Genomic DNA, 12,377 nt, shown 5'->3' with positions numbered 1-12,377 from the left:
TTGTATTTTCATCAACAAATCAAGCATATACATAAAAAAAGTGACATTTGATGAAGTGGAACTGCTAATGATGATCAGAACAGAACTCTTCAACGACGCATAGTTCACATTTGGCGATTTGTCCTTTTCGTTATGTTTGTTAAGCAAGTTAGGTTTTTAAGCCACAATTTTGTCAAGCTCGAGTTCTGATGATGGGATCCACGAGGAATCGAGGGAACTCCTCCAATCTTAAAGGCATGCGTATAGAGATTTTTGTATTTTCATCAGAAAATCGAGCATTTACATTAAAAACTGTGGCATTTGATGAAGTGGAACTGCTGATGATGATCAGAACAGAACTCCTCAACGACGCATAGTACACGTTTTGTGATTTTCAATTTCGATTTTGACTTGGATTGGGCCCCGGACTCCGGACTCGGACCCGTACTCGGACTCGGACCCAGACCCGGACCCGGAAAACCACTATGATACCTAAACTAAATCAACCACTATGATTACCATAAAATGTATACATATTACCAAATAAAGTATAAGCACCGTTAAGTGGGTTAGGCTAGTAGTTAGAGAAGTCGGTTTTTTTCTATTAAAGATTATTATTTCATTTTTAATGGGACAATCTAATAATACGAAGGTGTTACCTAAATACATGATTCATGCCCACAGCATAAAATAATTAAAAATACTGGGCTATTTTGGGTTTTACAAAAAAACCGGTTCCGAGCCCTGGCGGCCACACTCAGGTCAGCACCCCTCCGACGTAATTGTATGTGATGGCCACATGTGGGCTGGCCTTTATCTTATTGTAGCGCCGTTGAAGTTTTCAAAATTAGAAAATTTTTGCAAGGAAGTTTCCGGAATCTTTCATAATTTAATAACTTTCCGTTTCCAAAATGGAAATTTCCATGACATTTTCCAGACGTATCTGAGAATATTTCGGAAATAAAAAAAACCGTTCACTAAGCGAGTACGCACCTTTCACCTGTGTGTACCTAAAAGCTGTCTTGGTACCTACCAACTGGATGCGGATCCGCTTGTGTGCAAGAGGGACATCGCTTTATAAGTACAATAGCACTGTCTCGCTTACACATCGGAGCGGTGAGCGGTATATACGGTCAATTGAACAAAAAATAGCAGTTCAACATATAATAATCACATACCAACTGGGCATCACGACAAAAAGTAGGTACATTATTGTATAATTACTAATACTATTATATATATTTTGAGCCTTTTCAAGGCCCTAGGTTGTATTTGATATAAGATGTAAACTAGTGTCCGACCGAAACATGTTTTTTTGCCGAAACCGAAACCGAAACCGAATGTTCGGCTTTCGCTCTAGTTTCGGCCGAAACCGAAACCGAAACTTTTGTAGACTTGTTAAAATCGTTGAAAAAATGTCATAAAACCGCTTTTACACACATATTATGGGGCTGTCAACACCCAATGTTCAAAGTTCAATGTTCAGTCCCACAGGCCCTAAATAAGGATTTATTCCAAAACGTAATTTTAACTTTGATTTAATAAGTCACGGTTCCAAAATCAAATACGAAACTAACATTCTGGGACTTTGAAGTACATTACACGGTTTTGTAAACCAACTCAAAATGTTTAAGTAACAAAATATTATACAATCTACCTAAAGTCTATTTTTTAATTCAGTAGACTGAAATGACAGTTCATAGTACTATGAACTGTCATTTCAGTCTACCGAATTAAAAAATAGACTTTAGTATAAGAACTGTTTACATTATAATTTCGTAAATCTCCAAAAAAACTTAAAAATGATACATTAATTTTATATGTCATAACTCAGAAGACTTGCGGTCAACATTGTACGTGATATTGTTCGATCGAAAAATACTTGACAATCAGGTTCTACAAGTCAGATGTCTTTTAAAATGACATGAAATTTGACATGAACATTCAAGCAACATATGCATACTGCCGCGCTTAGCATAAGAGCAGTAACTCACTTTGAACTGTCATTCAGTTGTATACTATGTACTTGTACGATACGTTCTACAATAGGGAGTATTACTGCAATGTTTTGCCGCCAGAGTGCAGCACTAGCGCCTTTAGCAAACCATAGAGTAACTTATACATACTCTACCTTAAACTGTTTTTGAAGTGAAAACTTCTTTAGCGGCGCTGTGCGCTTTTTGAGGTGGGAAAAAAATGTTAAACTCGAGACAGCGTAAGACGATCACGTGACCGTAAGACGTAAGATGTCATTGAGTTTTCACTTCGGTCGGCACTCCCGGAGTGCAACCCGTTGTTTTTTTTTTTTTTGACAAGTTTTCACAGACAATCAAATATGACATTGATACATCAAGGCGGTTTGTTTACAAAGGGCCTACCCGGGACACGCGAAATCGAAACTCAGCTATCTGCCTCTTAAAAAAAAAAAATCTCGATAAAGATCGCTCGAATATGCAAGAGTGATAGAGAGGATAGATAACAAAATTTCGACTCTCTCATTTGCGGTAGACCCTTAGATTGTGACTTATTGTGGGAGTGGCGCCCCCTACGCAGAGTTTCGCGTACTATTCCCTATTGAAAGAGATTTCAAAATGAGTTACTGCTCTTATGCTAAGCGCGGCAACATATCTATGTTTGGCATAGACTAGGAATCCTTTAGACGGAGTTTAGAGCAATTATTTCATGAAACCGATGCTGCCAAAAATACGGGGGTGCGGGGGGACGAGGTGAGCGAATCCCGTGCCGTGATTGGTCCGTTCAAAGACACGGACCAATCACGGCACGGGATTGACTCGAAGATGGAGTTAAACTACCGTATAAGTGGCAGAGGGGGTAGCGTTACTATACTCAATCTAGAGGATTCCTAGTCTATGATGGTTGGTAATAGTTTTCGTTGCTATAGTTCGTTTTTTTAGCATTAGAAATAAGGTAAACAATCTTGATGTGTCTTTTAATTGAAAAACACATTTTAAAAATAAGTTACGGTAAATATGTAACAATTATGAATCTAATACGATCTTTTATAGTCTTCTGCTTTCATAAGTAATAGGTATTGATTTTGAAAAAGTGTTTTTCAAAAAGACATGTCAAAATCGCTTACCTTCTTTCAAGTTCTTTCTAATGCTAAAAAAAAACGAACTATAGAATATGTAAAAAAAAAGATTTCTCTGCGATGTAATCTAAGCATGCCGTTTTAAAATGAGAGCGTAATTTCGACCGTATAGGAGTTTTTTGGCGGCGTGACCCTTAACCTTTTCAACGCCAAGAGCCACTAAAGTGGTCGAATGCTGTCGTGCCCATGACGCCAACAGCCACCAAAAAGGCTATGACGGACGCTGTCAAAGCAATTTTCCTGCTGACAGATAAGGTTTATTTTCGCTCTTCATATTGCAACCATTTGGCGTATAAGCCACATTTTAGCATGGGACAAAAAGCGTTGAAAAGGTTAAGCTCATAGTATTACAAAATGACATACTGACTTTCAGAACCGTTGGCCTGCGGATAGACTAAGAGTTAGCGTTGAGTTTCTCCAGTTGATCCATGAACCAGGGCCGACCGGCGCCGCGTGCGGTCAGGATATCGCACCCGGTTTCTGTCACTAGCAGCGTTTGTTCAAACTGGAAAACAAAGTAATAGTAATAGAGGATTTTTATATTTTTTGTTATATTTTAGTTTTTTATAAAATAAATTTGACAGTTTGGTACAAATCTTGCGCTGACTCTCGTGAGTCTACCTACATATACCTACGTTGAAACTAACCTAGTACCTTATGTTTTTGTTGCAATATTTTGTAGACTGCAATTTATATAATAAGGAAACTCCAGGTCTTATTGTAAGAAATATTATAGTATTCTTGTTTGTAAACGACTGTTTGTTTCTTAAATAAATAAATAAAAATAAATAAATAAGTAATAGGTTAGGGGAATTATTTCCATTTTATTTAGAGCATCACATTATGGATTAAAATTAGTACAAACTTCCGCTGGCTTGGAGAATTTTACCAAATGCAGACGTCTTGTCTGTAATTTTCCGTACAAAACAGTCTGCCGAGTTTTGCGTGGGAGGGGCACGTCAAATGTACGGCTATTTGTACGTAACGTAAAAACAGTCATGTCAGATAAACGTCAGTCCGTACAATGTGTATGACCACTGGTCATAGAGTTTCGACAGAGGGGAACACCTGTTAATGGCTACTCCTTTTGGTTACATCCTCCATGGCCGCTGGCACCAATTCCATAAGATTACATGTGTAATGTCATTTTGTTTCTCGCAGAAAGCAAAATGCGATTTTTCTCAGTTTTTAAGCCGCAAAGTACCCTTTGATCGAGCTGGAGGTGAAAAAACCAGCCAAGTGCGAGTCGGACTCGCGCACGGAGGGTTCCGCACCATCAACAAAAAATAGAGCAAAACAAGCAAAAAAACGGTCACCCATTCAAGTACTGACCCCGCCCGATGTTGCTTAACTTCGGTCAAAAATCACGTTTGTTGTATGGGTGCCCCACTTAAATCTTTATTTTATTCTGTTTTTAGTATTTGTTGTTATAGCGGCAACAGAAATACATCATCTGTGAAAATTTCAACTGTCTAGCTATCACGGTTCGTGAGATACAGCCTGGTGACGGACGGACGGACGGACAGCGGAGTCTTAGTAATAGGGTTTTTACCCTTTGGGTACGGAACCCTAAAAAGGTTAGCTCCTGCGGGGCCCTTGAAGTGCGAGGCTGGAGGCTTGGGCAGGGGGGTGTCACTGCGGAGTGAGAGTTTAGGTACATTTGGCCGGCGCGCCCATCGGACAGGCGTATGGCAGTGGGCTGCCGCTCGGCGCGCACGATAGTCGTGTCACGCGGCGCTCGCGCAAAATTGAAAATACACAATGGCTTTGAAACTTACTTCCGCGAGAATCAGACATGCTATCTTCGGATAACAAATGTATGTTTACATAATCAACGTTTGTAATTCCTACATATTTTACTTAAAAACAATAAATAATTGGGTATAGGTATAAAAACTTGTCAAGTGATAACCCCGTGCCGACACTCACAGCTCGGTCATAAAACTGCGGCGCGCAAAGGAGATTCACGGTTCGTGCGCGGTTATAAGTTTCAATTTTGCTTGCAGGCGGCGATATAGGTGTAATTTTATACCTAAACCTGACTTTTGCGAAGGAGTGAATTTTCTGTACGGTAGTACTATTAGTTATTCTGTGGCTTGGTAAGATTCCAACAATCAAAGAGGAAGTTAACAGATATTGTGTTAAGTACAAAGAACGACTAAAAAAACATACAAACGAACTTGCAAGGGACTTGGTAAACACCAATGACAATCCGAGTAGGCTGAAAAGGTGGCAAATACTGCGACTAGACCAGAGGCACTAAGTGGCACTAGAAGATAAATACTATCAAAGTCAAGAGAGAGTATTTAATGGAATACCTCTCAAAACCCTCAAAAAAGACATAACATCTGATTATGGCTAAAACAGCCGATTGCAGATAAAAAGAGAAAAAAAAAAAAAAAAATTCTGTGGCTTGGGGCCACTTCGACCACGCTTTGCTACTCTGTGGCGTACCTGGGCAGAGCGCGACCCGTCGGCGGTGACGGCGGTCCAGTGATCTGGCCACTGTTCGTCACGCCAACTTCCCTCGTTGATCATTGGCTCGATCGTGAAACAGTGGCCAGGCTTCATCACACCTACCGCTTTGTTTTCTGGAATATTAGAAGGAATAATCAGTAAAGTGTCATTCAATAGAACTTGCTAACTATGTAAACAAACCGCCATACTTAAATTGACACTGAATGTCAAATTACTAGTAAGTTTTGTTTACATAGTTAGCAAGTTCTATTGAATGACACTTTAAAGAGTGAGCTACAGAGTAAGTCCGGGATAATAAATTGTCATAGTTATTCGGAAACCCTGGGAATCTCACATATTTTAACATTTGCCATGTCCAAAATGAACTTAACAAATTCATTTAACAAATACGAACTACCTATTGACAAGGTGCGAAGTCGGTGGAGGGGGAAGTGGCGCTGATCGTCACAAACACAGGTAATCTTATGGAATGTCCGACATTAGTACTAGCGGCAGCCGCTTGAACTAATTTTACTTCATAAGATTTAACGTAGAAAGTCCGACAAAATGAGGACAGCACCAGTTGTGCGCCTAGTGAATACATGATTCCATAAAAGCTCGGGATGATCGACAACTAACAACGCTTCTAGGGGTTCTTAGTATTAAAATGGCCAAAAAGCTATACAAGTACACAGGTGAGTATAGAAAAAAAAAACTTACTGGCATAATGTGGAACATTAGGAGCAGTATGGAACAGCCTGTGTATTCCATGTCCGCAGTAACTCCTAACTACGCTGAACCCGTTGGCCTGCGCATGCTTCTGTATAACATTCCCAATCTCACGGTACTTCTCGCCGGGCTTAACGATGTCTATGGCCTTCATCAGGCACTCGTGGGTCACCTGGACCAGTTTCCGAGTTGATTCGGGCACATTGCCTACGAAGAATGACTCGTTGAGGTCACCGTGGAAGCCACGGTGGTAGACTGTTACGTCGACATTGCAGACGTCACCATCCTGAAATATTTAAGAGAATATATTAAATTCTGTCCATGATACAGCTTAGAAATACAGCGTAAAAATCAAAGAAGTATCAAAGAAGGAATCAATAAAGAAGAAAGAAAAGAGTATCAAAGAAACACAAATAAATTTAAATGGTTAGGAATTCATTACATTACCGTTTTTTTTTGAGCCACAATTATTACTAAAAAGACCGAACACCCCAGGTGTTAGGTTAAATACAAATAGTAACCAAAATTGTTGAAAGAAGACAAGTTTTATCAAAACTACCATCTAAATAATGCAAGTATTAACAGTTTGGGTGTTACAACAAACATTTTTGAACAAAAATAATTAATAATAATAATTAACATTAATAATAATTAATAATTAATTAGTGTAAGATAGATAAATATTTGATTTATCCAAAAATATAACTATATGGTTTTAGCTCTACACATCTGAGTAAGTATAAATAATCAACAGCCTGCCTTTAGAGAAAAAGAAGCTTGACCCCTCGAACGCCAGTGTCAAAAATTTGCTACTGAATTAATAACCTTGTTATTATATAACTGTTAATTATAGTCCATATTGTCTGGGACGGATACGGGACAAGGCAGTTGAGGGGTTAATCTAAACCTACCTCCAACGGACGGGTATCTGGTATCCCGTGGCAAATAACCTCATTAACAGAAGTACAGCAGCTGTTAGGAAAGTTGTGGTAGTTGAGCGGGCTCGGATAGCATTCTCTCTCAATGCAGGCCTCGTGGACGACACGGTCAAGCTCATCGGTTGTCACACCAACTGCACAAGCTCTGGAAATTCAGGTATAGTTAGATAACATTAATAGAATGATGAGAGAGATGGCGCTGCTGTCAAAAACAAAACTAAAACACATCAGCTCCGAGTTATTTTAATTTTTAAAAATGGAAAGCTGTTGTAATAATAGAAGCAATAGCAATAAGGACTATTTTATTTTACAATAAAGCACCTGGAAAATGACTTGCACTTTCCTTCGAGACAATAAATCAGTTAGAACATATAATAAAGAGTTGGTGACACGACCGTGACATCACTTGCTTCGATTTTCATATAAATAAACAATCATTTTTATATAATTTCCATAGCGCCCAATATTTTCCACGGTTAGAAAAATGAACTGATTTGACTTGTCACGGAAATACCCTATTAAACAGTGTTGTTCACCTAAGAAAATATTAACTCGTCAACTCCCACTGTTGTGATACTGTATATATACCTAATTTAGGGGATAAATTCTTTACGTGAAATAAAACATTTTATGACATGGTTCCAAAACAGGGATTCTGCTTTTGCTCCATTATTACAGTGAAATGATACAGATAGTGCCTATCATGTCCTATCACATTATACAATAAGACTATTACAGTTAGATGAAGATAGTGCTTATCATGTCATATCAGACTGTACAACAAGAACAACACAAGACAATGGGAGGCAAAAGTTTGCCTCCCATTGTCTTGCATGTTGTGTCTTTCTCAATTAACAACAATAACATGTCTTACTTTGCAGCTTCATCCAGCACTTCCCTTCCCAAGCGGCAGGACACCCGCATACCCTCGATCTCCTCATCGTCTAGCACTTTAATCTGCCCAGAGCCTTTCGCAGCGTTCTCAGACGCGGGGAAACCGGTCGGGTGGTCAGCGTAGTCGGGGCGACCTATATGCGGCGGTACCGTCCTCTTCGGCCCCGGCGGGTACGGCCTCAACTTCCCCGAGAAATTGTATGAAGGCCAAGGATTGTACTCGACATTCGAGCCATCTGTCGACTCGCCCTCTAAAACAAAAGTCACAAACTAAACAACGTAACCTAACACCGTAACATAACCTCAAAATTTCAACTTACTCGCCAACGAATGGATAACTTTGTGCGTTTTCCACGATTTCTTGAAACAATCCTGATTGCAGAAGAATGAGCCCTGTACACCAAGTTTAATACACGTCGGGCATTGTAATTGTGCAATAGATTTGCAACCGGGGGTTTCGCACATACCAAACGCGGCCATTTTTTTATTCCAATGACGGAGTCATTACTGCCAGTCTGTCACAGTGTCAGTGTCACTGCCATCTTCCAGGTGACAGTCAAGTGCAACAACTTAAGAACTTAAACGTCAACAAACCGATGGTGCTGCCAGTAGAAAAAACTGTTTGGATGCATTCGTAATTCCCCATTGTGTTTCCCATGGTTCCTCATAAATTTTATGTCAAAAAATAAATAAATATATAGATGGTCAAGCAGATCTTGTCAGTAGAAAAAGGCGGCAAATTTGAAAAATGTAGGCGCGAAGGGATATCGTCCCAAAGAAAATTTGAATTTCGCGCCTTTTTTTACTGACAAGATTTGGTTAACCAGCTATAATATATCAGCATTGTTTCAAGTTCAATCTACATTTTTCCTTTGAAAATTTACCAGATTTTATTGTACCAGGCGAAGATGGAAACCAATTTATGTAGAGGACCGGATGCTCCGTATTAGAATTCCGTAGTAAGCTTAGCATGATTAATTTTCTTCTTATTGAACTGGAAATTAAGCTGCTATTAGCTCAGCAAGTGAGTAAATTATCCTAGCTAGCAGGAACCGACGGAACCGTAAAAAACTCTAGTAGAATCTTTAGTGGGTAGTTTGCTATTAGGAGCGCATAGTTTCCGCAACTATCTAGTCCCGTCAAAGACAGTCCGTTGCACTTCATTCCAAAATAATAATTTTAGTAATTTACTGTCTAGCAGATATTTACGAGATGGTGGTATTTTTGTAAGATAACAGTACCTACAAGTATAATTGTAATTGGACATTGGACACATTAATATTATAGTTAGCTAGTGAAAGCTGATAAGTAGGATTTGTCATGCTTAATGCTTAATAGGAATTCGTAAGTACTAATACTTAGTATTTTTTCTGAACTAAGTACCTAATTTTCTCAACACTTTCCTTAGGTATATTTATTACCGTAAAACATGGATTTCCTGACGCTGTTCAGCCAACCGCCTGGTATATCCCAAGATCGAATTAAAGCGTTTTTTGCGGCTGTATACGTAAAATCCCAAGCACCGACCAATTCGTCCATTTCAAAACACAAAAACACAGTAATAAAACCACTATTCAAAACTAAAATAGCACTACAAAACTGACAACCAATTTGGAAATTCCAGTGATAATATAGACGGAAAATTCAGTTTATTAAAAAAAAATGTTAATGTGTTAACGTCTATTGCAAGCAGATTCTAAATTTAAACTGTTTATGTTCTTTGAGGCGGCGTAGTGGATGTTTGTACACAAAGGCTGGAATGACTGAACGAACTATCGTCGACGCAGATATTATAGTATCTAATCATTTATAAGCTTTATTTTATATCTAATAAGGCTTACCACCAGCTAGTTACTTTCTTGCTGTTGGGGTTAGGCATGAATCTAAGTATTTCCATCTATGGGGTTAGGCCACACGAGTGCGTTAAGTAGGCATATTTTAGCTTAAATTCTTGACACCTGTACGGATATGATGGTCGTTCTTGTCTACGTGACAGGGTGATAAAACGGTGTCCGTCACTTTCTTTCCCACGGTGTTAAACAGTGACAGTTATTTTATCACGTGGATAAAGATGGATAAAGCTATCCATAATAGGCTGGCTGAACTTAGAGGTGACAAGAATTTAAGCTTCATGGGGGGCTGATGAAGTGGGAGGTGGTGTGATGTGGCTGGGTTGGCGCGTGCGAGGCGAAACAAAGTTTTGCTCCCTCTCAAGGTAAAACTAGATTCATAGTAGGTACCTAATCAAATGAACAAAACATGATTGCTCGTATAAAAACTTCAGGCGTTTAAGGAGTGCACAAGATAGGTACTTTGTAAACTAAACCTCCATGAAAGTAACTCTGTCTGCTAGGTATATGTTAGCATAGAGAAATATAATAAGACAAGAGTGCTCACTCCATACATCAGTTCAGACTATTAATTTCAGTGTCGACATCTAGCATCGATTAGCGGAACTATCAGTTCTGCTACTTGACAATAGATGTAGCACCGACCGGAAAGTCTTATGCTGTTGAGATAAGACTTTCCTGTCGGTGCTACATCTATTGTCAAGTAGCAGTACTGATAGTTACGCTACTCGATGCTAGATGCTAATAGTCTTTTTGGTACTAAAACTGATGTATGGAGTGAGCACTCTATGTATTTTTTTCTCTATGATGTTAGTTACCTTTTCACGTTCAAACCGCTGAACCGATTTGGTTGATATTTGGCATGGAAATAGTTTGAGGTCCGGAAAAGAATATAGTCATTAGAGTAGTTTTTATCTATGTCATCATCATTGCACGTAGACGAAGTCGCGGTCAGAAGCTAGTTTATTTTAAATATTATGTAAGTATCTATTTATTTTTAAGTTAGGTATAACTATTTCCTCATTTCCAAGATGCTTTCAAGGAGCTTACCTTACAACTCTATAAGCAGTTGAGCACAAGTTATAATAGGCGGGTCAGCACAGTTCATAATGTATGAGAGCTCTACATGAATTCTCACACTAGAGATTTTTTGAGATGTGATAACCTATGTTGCAAATACTATATTTAAAAAAAAATCTCCACAAAATATGTCACATGGTTTTAATAAATCCAAACTATTATTAAAATAGAAAAAATATATCAAAACATGAATCCGACACTCGAGATTTTTTAATATGCAGTTCTCAAACATATACTCATTATGTATTTATATTTTCTCCCAGCTCGACACCAAAACCAGCTCCCAATAATTTTCTTTATTAAAAATATTTTTTTATATAAAAATAACAACTATGTGTACATAACAATTACATGTTAATTAAGCTCTGTATATTTACTATATCCTACAAAAAAATCTCTCACGTAAATTAATCCATTTAATTACTATTAACCATTTTTGTTTTGAAAATGTTTTCGTTGCTTCGAGAAAATGGACAGTGGGTTTGTTTTTCACTTTCTCAAATCTCTTTCTCATGTTAGTGTAACAACAAAAAATCTCCCACGTATATGTAATATTGTATGGAATAAAACCATTATTAAATCATCCAAGCTATTTAAATTACCCTAAATGGCGGGTACTGATTCACTGTAGAGAACGTTTTATCGACTTCCATATCTCCGTCTCACTTCAATGTTCGCGGCAGACGATTGTTCCGCTTCAACAGCCGAGAGTTCGCGATCCGGTCGACCGTTAATTCTCCCATGACTATCTTACCCAGTTTCATCGGTATGCGTTGCGCGCTTACTTAACACACCTCAGGCCAAGCTCCTATAAAACGCGCAATGCATGCATGCATTGCGGTATCTCCTATACGTCACATATGTCAGCTATGAGGCTATGACATGGCTATGACAGACTATGGCAGTTAGTTCCAAAGAAGTATACAGACTTGTCTACCCACCATAAAGTTTAGCGTAAAGAGAATATATCACTCCTTAGTGAAAAACCATACGGTTTGTGCGAAGTTGAGCGTTATGTCAATGCTAATAAAGATGATGGTTTGACTTACGGAAATGAATAATATAATATCATTTTATTTTATATTTCCAATTCCCGTTTCATTTACACCCAATATTAAATCTTTTTCCGTAATAAAATGCGTATATAATTACTGTCATCATCTGTATTTATTTTATTTCTTTAACCCCCGTTATTCATAAACGCGCTACAAACCTCAATTAGCTAATAATAGTAATAATCGTTTGTCCTTATCTGTCACTTTAACTTATGTATTTGTAAGTAAGGGATAAACATAATTGAACTAAATCAGGCCCGTAAAGTTTATGAATAAAGTGGTT

The 12,377-nt window shown here is 38.3% G+C and overlaps 1 protein-coding gene across 2 annotated transcripts; it reads right to left on the bottom strand.

The window, feature by feature from the left end:
- Positions 1–3,452: 3,452 nt before the first annotated feature.
- Positions 3,453–9,096, bottom strand: LOC134649388 (methionine aminopeptidase 1). Of its 2 annotated transcripts, none has more exons than XM_063504127.1 (6): positions 9,009–9,096; positions 8,090–8,360; positions 7,189–7,360; positions 6,269–6,563; positions 5,546–5,682; positions 3,453–3,596 (listed from the first exon to the last, which is right to left on the bottom strand). In XM_063504127.1, the coding sequence occupies exons 1-6, from the start codon at positions 9,079–9,081 to the stop codon at positions 3,486–3,488; spliced, it is 1,059 nt and encodes a 352-aa protein (XP_063360197.1). In that variant the 5' UTR covers positions 9,082–9,096; the 3' UTR covers positions 3,453–3,485. The 2 variants fall into 2 exon arrangements, with proteins under 2 accessions (XP_063360197.1, XP_063360196.1); XM_063504126.1 differs by lacking the exon at positions 9,009–9,096 and adding an exon at positions 8,430–8,593.
- Between the last annotated feature and the right edge of the window lie 3,281 nt (positions 9,097–12,377).

The sequence above is a fragment of the Cydia amplana genome, chromosome 7 (assembly GCF_948474715.1).
Source record: "Cydia amplana chromosome 7, ilCydAmpl1.1, whole genome shotgun sequence".
In the NCBI taxonomy this organism is placed as follows: domain Eukaryota; kingdom Metazoa; phylum Arthropoda; class Insecta; order Lepidoptera; family Tortricidae; genus Cydia; species Cydia amplana.
This window is presented reverse-complemented; position numbering and strand designations above follow the sequence as displayed.